This window comes from Mandrillus leucophaeus, unplaced genomic scaffold (genome assembly GCF_000951045.1).
Source record: "Mandrillus leucophaeus isolate KB7577 unplaced genomic scaffold, Mleu.le_1.0 Scaffold100, whole genome shotgun sequence".
In the NCBI taxonomy this organism is placed as follows: domain Eukaryota; kingdom Metazoa; phylum Chordata; class Mammalia; order Primates; family Cercopithecidae; genus Mandrillus; species Mandrillus leucophaeus.
Window position 1 is genome coordinate 614,478 of NW_012098099.1, and position 9,293 is coordinate 623,770.

General features: G+C 43.6%; 1 protein-coding gene across 2 annotated transcripts in view; it reads right to left on the reverse strand.

Moving 5' to 3' along the window:
* Positions 1-256: 256 nt before the first annotated feature.
* POU6F2 (POU class 6 homeobox 2) overlaps positions 257-9,293 on the reverse strand; it is a 500,852-nt gene continuing 491,815 nt past the window's right edge. The window contains exons 10-11 of one of the 2 annotated variants that reach the window (XM_011972725.1): positions 4,323-4,491; positions 257-755 (exon numbers count right to left, since the gene is read on the reverse strand). In XM_011972725.1, coding sequence (XP_011828115.1) covers positions 359-755; positions 4,323-4,491 — 566 coding nt within the window. In that variant the 3' untranslated portion in view covers positions 257-358. Of the gene's footprint in view, positions 864-4,322; positions 4,492-9,293 lie in introns of both variants that reach the window. The other variant, XM_011972721.1, reaches the window with a different exon arrangement.

A 9,293-nucleotide genomic window follows, 5' to 3' on the forward strand; every position in this document is an offset into this window, starting at 1 on the left:
TTTTCATAATATACAGAAAAAAGTACGTGGTTATTTGGTTTGCTTTAAGTCCATTAAAAAAATGGGTTTGGGGGAGACGGGTGGGGGAAGGGAACTATCCTACCGTATACACCTTCAGTGTGGTGTATTCCTTGTTTAAAAATTTTCAAAAAAATTTCTTGTTTCCTATTTGGAAAACCAACAGACATGTAGAAACCATTCTGTCCACTTGGTAGTTTTCTTAGTCTTTTACTTACAAGGGTGATGATGGCCGGGGCTATTTTTAAATTAAATTAAAAGTCATTGTTATTGTCGTGGAGTCCCAAGCGTGGAGTTTAGTTTCTGTGAATTTTGCTTCTGATTATGGGTGGGCATCTCTTTAGGAGTTTTCTTCCAGAGAGTCTGTTAAGGGCTCCAAAGGGACTGCCGTGGCCGGCTCATGCTGTTTTAAGCGTTTAATTGTGTTCTTCAGGGCTTGCCTCTTATTGCAGAACCAAACTCTAACTACTTCTCGGTCATAGTTCAGCTTCTCAGCAATTTCGGTCATTTCCTGCCCAGAGGGGTGTGTGTTCTTCTCAAAGTGGGCATTGAGGATCTCAAGGGCCTGGGGTGTGAAGGAGGTGCGCCGCTTGCGCTTTTTGGATGGTTCACTCCCGATAAACTCGGTCAGGTTCTGCATACCTGCTCGATGGCGGGCCTCAGCCTCAGCCATCCACCGCTCAAGCACCGGCTTGATCTTCTGGGCACTTTTAGGGGTGATGTCCAGCTTTTCAAACCTGGCAGGATACAAAAGGCCAGGGTTCAGTTTGGCTGTCAGACTGCTAGCTATAGTGTTCTCTTGGGCTTCCTGTGGTAGGAAAAAGTGGCTTCTCAGGATGGTGTGTCTGGGGGGGAAAATTGAGAAAGAACAGTCTTACACTGAGTCCTCTGCCAGGGTGGGCCTCCTGCCTGCCTGCCTGACTGCCTGGCAGGGCGAATTCGCTGCAGGTTAATAGCCAGCTGCAAGGTAGCCAGCCCTGCCCAAGCCAGCGCCAACCCTCCCAGCGTGCTCCATGCCAGACCATGCAAACCACACAGGCGCACAGACAGGGGTGAGGAGAAGCAGAGACAGCAGGATGCATGAGCTATCATAACAGGCACGCAAACAACTCACAGGCCTTTTCCCTATAAACTCTGAGATCTAAGTTTTTATTTAACAGTACCAGCTCCATTTCTCCAGTCCTCAGACTCCTGAAGGCAAAAATTAACACTAGGAAGTGACATCAAAGATGACAGTTGTCACATTCTTTCATTTAAAATGATTCTTTACATGTTTTACATTCGGATTTCTTTAAATTTCCCCCACTGACTTGGTTATAAAAATGTTATTGCTATTATCATAGTCACTGATGGCCACTGGGACTTTTTTATGGCTCTCTTTTTATCTCTCTTTTGTGTCTCATTTTGACTTCTCTCTCTTTTTCTCTCTCTGAGAACAAACAATTTTCACCATATGTAAGTTAACAACATGCCCTTTTTCCAGGTAAAACATAACCCATTGCTACTTTCCTGTTCTGGCTCAAACAGCTGGACACATTGTAATTACTATAAAACACCCCACCTCTGGGTGTGCTAAGGCCACCTCCTGCCTTCCAAACACCATCTGGCGTAATGGTGTACTTTTGCACCAGGGCACCAAGCTGTGTTTAATGTGTGATATCTGCAAACTGTACTTGAATGATATCATTTTCTATAAATGAGGTCTTCTATGTATCAACTGCCATCAGCAATTCTTTGCTACATTGACTTTAAAAAATATGAAGTGTCATGGACAAAATTATATAGAGTGTTTTAAGAAGTCGCCCTGGTACCAAACTCACACTCACTCTCAATGAGGTACCAAAGAAAGTAGGAATTCTTTAATTCATTTGTTTGTTTATTCTAAATCCAAATTCACAACTCTCTAGTATGACAGCTTTGGATACACAGAATTCTCCTCTCCCTTTTACAGTATCCCATGCTGTTGAAAAACTTCTGACTACAGAGTGCATCTTATTACAATGGTCTGTTCTCATAGAGCTAAACTGAGCCTGTGTTACTCAGAATATGTTTTGTAAAGATGCTTGCAAAAGTGCAGAAAAGGATAGGCTTCTTTTATGTGCCACAATCTTATTTTGGGCGGCATATTTTAGATCTCTTATAATGTGATAAGCAGCACAAACAGAATCAAATTTTAATGCAATTTCCATAGCATTCCCTTCCACATAGAACTCAAGGGTTATTTGTTTATTTTTGAAAAACCCAGCTTCCAGTACTGGTCAAGGAGGGAAGGAGTACATTTGCTTTCAATACAGAGTGAACTGATCATTTAATGTTATTTAATGAACTTGTCCTTTAAGGCAAGCTCCTCAAAAGTTCTCATTGTTGTGCTAATTTGCCACATACCACATTTTGCCATCGTTTGCCATAAAATCCCCAAAGCTTAAATATTTGATTGCGTGACAACAGGCTTTACAGTGTCAAGGCACCAGGGGACAGAGGTTGTGATAGGGCTGATCAGTGTATCGGTAATGTTTTTTTCTCTGTGCCTCTGATAAGGAGGGATTTAAAGCAGCTCCTAGGAGTCACTGCAGCTAATGAGGGACAAGCGATGCCTGAGTGTGCAGGCTCCAAAGCAGGTTCCTCAGCACCCTTTGAATTCACTTAAATTGTTCCAATATAAGATCTCGGTCTTTCTTTCTTTTCTTGGTAGATAGCTCTTAAAACGATCTCACAGAAGTACTGGAAGCTAGAGAAAGACGCAAAAGTCAAGGCATCAGACACGTTCTGTTATACTAGGAATTCCCAAAGTCTCCACATTTCAGCTACAGCTTTTTTGACCTCTCTCTGGGGTAGACTTTAGAAATCAACATACTTGATTGGGAATGCCCAAGAAGTGCTAAGTGCATGAGTTAAACATTAGCTAGCACTTATATCAATAAAAGGAAATCACGTTTTAGGACTAAAAATAAGCTAAACAGGAATTTAGCACCAATAGAAAATTGGCAACAACTAAAAAACCTGTGGCTGCTTTTATCCCAAGGCTGTCAAGATGAAACAAAATTAATGTTTCCCAACAGGGAGCAATGGTATTCATATCATGGATGCTGCTTGTTAGTGTTGATGCTTCTGTACATGTTGTTTGGAATAACATATACAAGCCTTGAAACAAATTTCCCAGCAGTAGTATCCTTGTATAGACTGAATAAAGGTTATTTTCTACAGGGAGGTATCTTATAAGAAAAAACAGTAGGGGAGGCCATAGAAGTGAGAGGATCCTATGGTGCTTTTTGTATTTAACAACAATCAATGGGTTTTATGGAAAATCATTGAGCAAAATGTGAGCTGCAAGCCACTACCCCATACTGATGTTATTTATAACCTTAGTCTTAAACTGCAGGAAAAGTACACTTCCGTCCTTTGGGGAATACATTAAAAGTATAAAGAGCAGATAAAAAGACAGCATTTCATGGATCACCAAGAACAAAATCCACTTAAATGAGTTTAGAGTTGGTTTCTTGGCTTTTCCTGATGGAGGAGGACTCATAAGGTATTGCCCAAGAGGAAAAAGCTCTTACCGAAGTGCCTTTGTTACCTCATGCATAAACATGGGATTAGTGCAACACACACATGCATGCACGGGGCCTGCTTCTGACCACTTAACCCGGATCAACTTGAACACAACCAAGGCCAGATTCTGTTATTCATTTACTTAATTTGGGGGAGATGAGCAAGGTTAGACCAGATTCTCACTACCCTTTTCTGAGCCATTTAAAGCAGCCGCTTCTTCTTTTATTTTATTTTTTATTTCTTATAAACGTGCTTTTAAAGCTGTTTCTGGGAAGGCAAGTTAAAACCTTCAAGGTCACAAGATAGTTAATTTTTTTTTTTAAATGTGTGTTTTCTTGGAAAATCCTGATAGCCATCTCTGGGCAGAAATAGCGAAGGCGTTAACACAAATTGGGAATGGCAGCTTTACAACATTTGCTCAGAATACCTATGTACGGACAAAGTCGGTGGCTCTCAGCTGCATAGGAGTGTGGGCCCAGGAGGAAGGCCCCTGACTCCGGGGTAGCATATTTCCAATGAGACTGCCTTGGAAGTTCTTTGTGAGTTGACAGGAGTTATAAAGCCAGGACCCCCAAATTTGCTTCAGCAGCATCGTCTGCATCAAGATCACCAATCCCAACATATAGCTGCCCCCAAACTTTGTTCCCACTCTCTGCCCCTCCAGCTTTGCCCACCCGACGAAGAAAAGCTGAACCGCGAGGACAAATGAGGCCCAGGCCGGCCAGAAGAGGTGACAGCATGCAGGCACGGGTTACCTGCAGATGGCTGACTGGCTGTACGCGGGCCCCTCTGTAGCACTGAGAGCCTGTCCCACCTGAGTCTGGGTCAGGCCAAGGGACAGGCGCCGGATTTTAAAAGCTTTGGCAAATTCTCGGATCTCCTCCAGATTAACCCCATCCACCTCACCCGCTGCCGTTTGAGGATCTGTGGAGATGTTTTTAAAAATAGGATCAATACGTCAACACGCAGCCGAGCAATATCTGTTTATTACGGTTTATAAGAAAGTGGCTCTCTTTAGCAGCAGAGCAGTGAGGAAACCAACCTCAGAGAATGTTCTCTTTGTCTCCCAGGTGAGACACCCAAGACTCCATCCTCAATTCATTACACCTCCACAAATCATCCTTCGAGATGTTTCTGTCCCAGACAAAGCCACAGCTTGTTCACACTGCCACTTCCCCAATGCCAGAGCATATTCCTTAGGGCTTGACAAATAACAGCCAGCACTGGGAGGCACTTGCTATGGGGATGAGACTCCATTTTGCCCATAAATATGTTCAAATATTGTGCAAAAATATGAAAAGGGAAAGGTTTCCATTTGAAATGTTTTAATTAGCATATTTAATGCTAAAAATTGCTCTTGAAGAAAATAGCATTTTGTATTTTTCCTTCACCTGATCGCCAAAGCAGCCAGGCTAACAGCTAGGCTAACAGATGATAATGTTGCCTAATTTCTTACGTTCACATTGGTCCCTCAGAAAAGCATGCTTATGAAACTGGGAGAATGATATTGTCTTTTTTCCCCCATAGCAGTTTACTGACACAGACGCCTTTGTCCCCTGAAAGGGCACATAATAAAAAATGCCTACCACAGGAAAGCTCCTTTGGTGCTGGATAACGCGGTCAATTTAGGACTTATCAAGGGAAATGACACAACAGCTGGAGAATGAAACTTTTCCCCCCCTGGCTACTGATCCCTGGATAAATGAAAGCATACACCAAGCTGGAGACAGCATGGGTTGGGGATGGTGGAAGATTTCAAAGTGCTACTCAATCCTGCCCGTAGCGAAGCCATTCTCCCTATGAGCTGACTCTATTGTTCTTCACCTCATTCCTCAGACTTAGGTGAAAAGTTTTTCTCTTCCTTTTTCTGCACAATAACCCATCAATTTCAGTAAATTTGAGTACTTGTCCAAGGACTGTGGCAGACTATATTACTCTTCTGGGCTGAGAACTATGGAAACGCTAGTTGTCGTGACACAAAACAAAAAATACCCCACAAAACCAGAACATTTTCATGCCAAACGCCCACTTTCAAGGACTTTTAAATAAAGATGTTAATATCTGTGGGGAGCTTGGAGCTTCAAGTACAGATTTTCTTATTACTGGGGAGGGATCTTCTCCAGCCTAAGGAAAATGGACTCTGTCAACGGAATCAGCAAAACAGGTATAGTTTGTCTTTTAATCGTCACATTAAAACAACAACAAAAAAAGTCCTGTAGAATGTCATTACTCATAATTTTGTTGTAGAAAGATTGAAAAGTGGTATAACTCCTGCAATCGGTCTAAGTATTTTTTAAAAGTAACTTCTGGGAGTCTGGAGTGGGGGGGGGGGGCAATATCAAAAACAGTTCAGCCTCTATGGAGTTTACAGTCTATAGGGGACTGGCATACAGTGCTAATGCGTAAGAAACAATTAGAGAAAAATATCAGGCAGAGTATAATCGAGAACTAATGGTATGACGTCCACACCGGGTGTGCAGAGACAGGAGAGAGGAGAGGAGGGAGGATTCATCTAGGTCTTCCCCAGTGGGCAGCTTTCAGAGAACGGAGGAGTCATATAGTCTGGTCAGCGGTGACAGCGTGCACACAGCCAGCAAGGCAGGGAGGAGCAAGGCACCGTGAGGACCTATAAGGTTTGTAGGGTGAAGCAGCAGTTCGTGCTAGAAGTGAATATTTCAGTGTAGCACAACGAGAATCTATGAGCATGGGCAGGGCAGGGGTGGGCAGTGACTATAAAACTGTTAAGATGAATAGAAATCCTGTTTTTTCTCCCAAAACTACTCCCAGAAGGCAGGCAATCCTCGGCTAACGAGATTTGCTTGGGTCGTCCCTAGTGGAGGCTGCGCTCTGGATCCCAAACCCCACGAGCACATCAGCCTGGAGCTGCTTCCGGGCTCGCTAAGGATTGTGGGAGCTCACTTCGGCAGTCATCGTCTCGAGCCGTTTTTCCTTTCCCCGTGAAAAAATTCCCTAGAGTAAAAGTTGCACATGAGCAGCGTGCAAATAAAACCCAGCTTTCCTAGTGTTTACATTAAAAAAATTACTTGCTAACATGTAAACATTTATTTCTAAAGGAAAATCTTCATTTTCCAAATTCTTCTGAAATGTTAGAAGATTTCACTGTCCCGCATGTACATTTGCACTTGGTAATGTCCAGTGGGCTGCAGCTGATTCTGGCTGCTCCTTCAGCTCCTCCTCATGTTCACACCACCCAGCCTCCAACCTGCTCCTTGCTTAGCCCGTTTTGTGACCCTGCATTTAAAGCATGCGTTCCCAATGAGGCTGATACTGGTTCTGAGGGGGGAGGCAGGAAAAGTCTTAGTACAATGGCGTGGTCCCCCAAAGGGCCATAGTACATCAACAGAGCAGATGTGCAATGTATCTGTGGTATTAAAATGTTATGGACGGGTGGGGTGGGGAGGAAGGAGGACAATTAAGATTAACAAACAAACAAACAAAACACCTAAAAATGCTCCTTGCAGGGGGAGTGGGGTGATAATAAAACAATAGCTGAGAGCTGGGCGCGGTGGCTCACGCCCGTAATCCCAGCACTTTGGGAGGCCGAGGCTGGCAGATCAGGAGGTCAGGAGATCAAGACCATCCTGGTTAACACAGTGAAACCCTGTCTCTACTAAAAAATACAAAAAATTAGCCTGGCGTGGTGGCAGGTGCCTGTAGTCCCTGCTATTCGGGAGGCTGAGGCAGGAGAATGGCGTGAACTGGGGAGGCAGAGCTTGCAGTGAGCCGAGATCGTGTCACTGCACTCCAACCTGGGAAACAGCGAGACTCTGTCTCAGAAAAAAAAAAAAAAAAAAAAAAAAAAGCTGAGAAACCCTGGTTTGCAGAAGAGAGTACAGAATGGTACAGTGAGAGAGGGGTCTGGCCTCTCTGAGAGAGGGAAGAAGGGTTTGGCAGTCTTGCAAGGGTGTGAGCATGGAGGTTTGAAACTGAAAAAATGGAAAGCTGGAGACATTCCACGTAACAATATCACTTTTAGGACTGTGATTTTCTTAATTTGGCAGGTATAAGAGTCACCGGTTTGGGTCCAGGGATGTGCATTTTTAACAAGTAACATAAGCGATTCTCATGCAGGAGATCTGCTGACAACTACAGAAAGAAATCCTTTGTGGCCCTGGCTCGACCAAGTCTGGGTGTGGTGCCCTCTGTGTGCCATTGTCTCTACTGATCCTTTACCATTATTCAGCAGGCTTCATTACACAGAAAACTTGCTCTCTTACCTGTATAGGACTGATGGGCCAGACAGGTCTGTTGAGCAGGAGCTCCGGAGCAGCCATCCCCCACTGGCCCTTTCCTTACCCCACTCTCACTACATATGGCAAGTGGTCAAGATCTGGGAATCAGTGGGCTGGGAAAGTAAAATTTTTGCCTTTATTAGCCCCATCTCTAGATCAGCTAGATTCAGTTGAATTAACCAGTATGTGAGGGGCAGGTCTTTAATCTGGAAGGGTTTCCATGGTCTACTCCAGTCCCAGGGCCTGCGTTGCCACCAGACAGTGGCACAGGATTGGGCAGGTTTATGACTTGGGCTGACATTTTATGTAAATGTGTCCTCTCATCTTTCTTCCCTTCCCCTGCTGTCTATTGTTTATGTGTCCTTACTAGTTCCTTGAGACTATCAACTGAATCTGTATGTGTGATCGTGCAGGCTGCTTTTTGTGAGATCACTGACAATAACCAGAGTTGAAAAGGAAGCTATGGACTTTTAGCCTGTGTGCATTGATGGTGTTGTGTGGATTATCAAACTTTCACTTTAAAGCTCAGAGGGATGGGAGCCTGGGCTACTGAGCCCAGTATCTTCCATGAGGCCCCCAAGAAAGAGTTATTCCACCAGGAAGTTGAATTCCTTCTTCTTCCTCTGACAGTTTCCACTCTTGTATTTTCTCCTGGTTCTACTTAGATCCGTGATAAAATAGAAATTCTTATGAAATTTAAACAGGGTGATGGTCTATTGGACAAAGTAGCATCTCTCTGCAAAATTTGTTGATTGCTGGAGGTGAACACTCAGATTTCTTTATATTAGTGTTCTTATCCATAAAACTCAGATGGCAAAATGTTATTGTTATCGTTTTGCTCCATGGGTTCTGAGACTACAAAAATCTTCCCATTCAAAAAAGGAGTCCACTTCTAGATAAACAATAGCTTTACCCTGATTACTACATGTGGGACTTATCTTCACACGTTGGAAGAATTCATTAGATGGTGTCTGTAAGATGTTTTGAATTCATCAAAAGATTAATGCTCTTTTTTTAATCCCAAAGTTTCCGTCTTAAACTCTTGAGGTTGTTTCACTGTGAGAATAGTTTCCCTTCCTTAAGGAATATATACTTTTTTGGCTTGAAAAGGGGAAATAAGAGGTTACTGTGGTAAACAGAGTCCTCCCTGGAATGCTGCCTCAGCTCAGAATTTCACATTCTGTCCTGGGGTAGGTCAGTCTGGCTTTCTGTCATCTATTCTCCTGGCTCTGGGGAGGTTGGGTTCATTTTAAGGATGAATCTCAAGGCCACCTTGATGGGAACTTCAGGGAAAATCCTCAGCTCTCTCACAAGGTGGATCCAGCACTTTTAACCAGCTCTAGGGAAACTCAATCTGGGGCTTCTATGGAGGGCGGAGGAAGTGGCATCTTTTATAGAAGTTTGCTCCAGATTACATGAGCCTGATATATTAAAGACACGGCCAGAAAATAATAGCAATGATGGCCAGGGTCC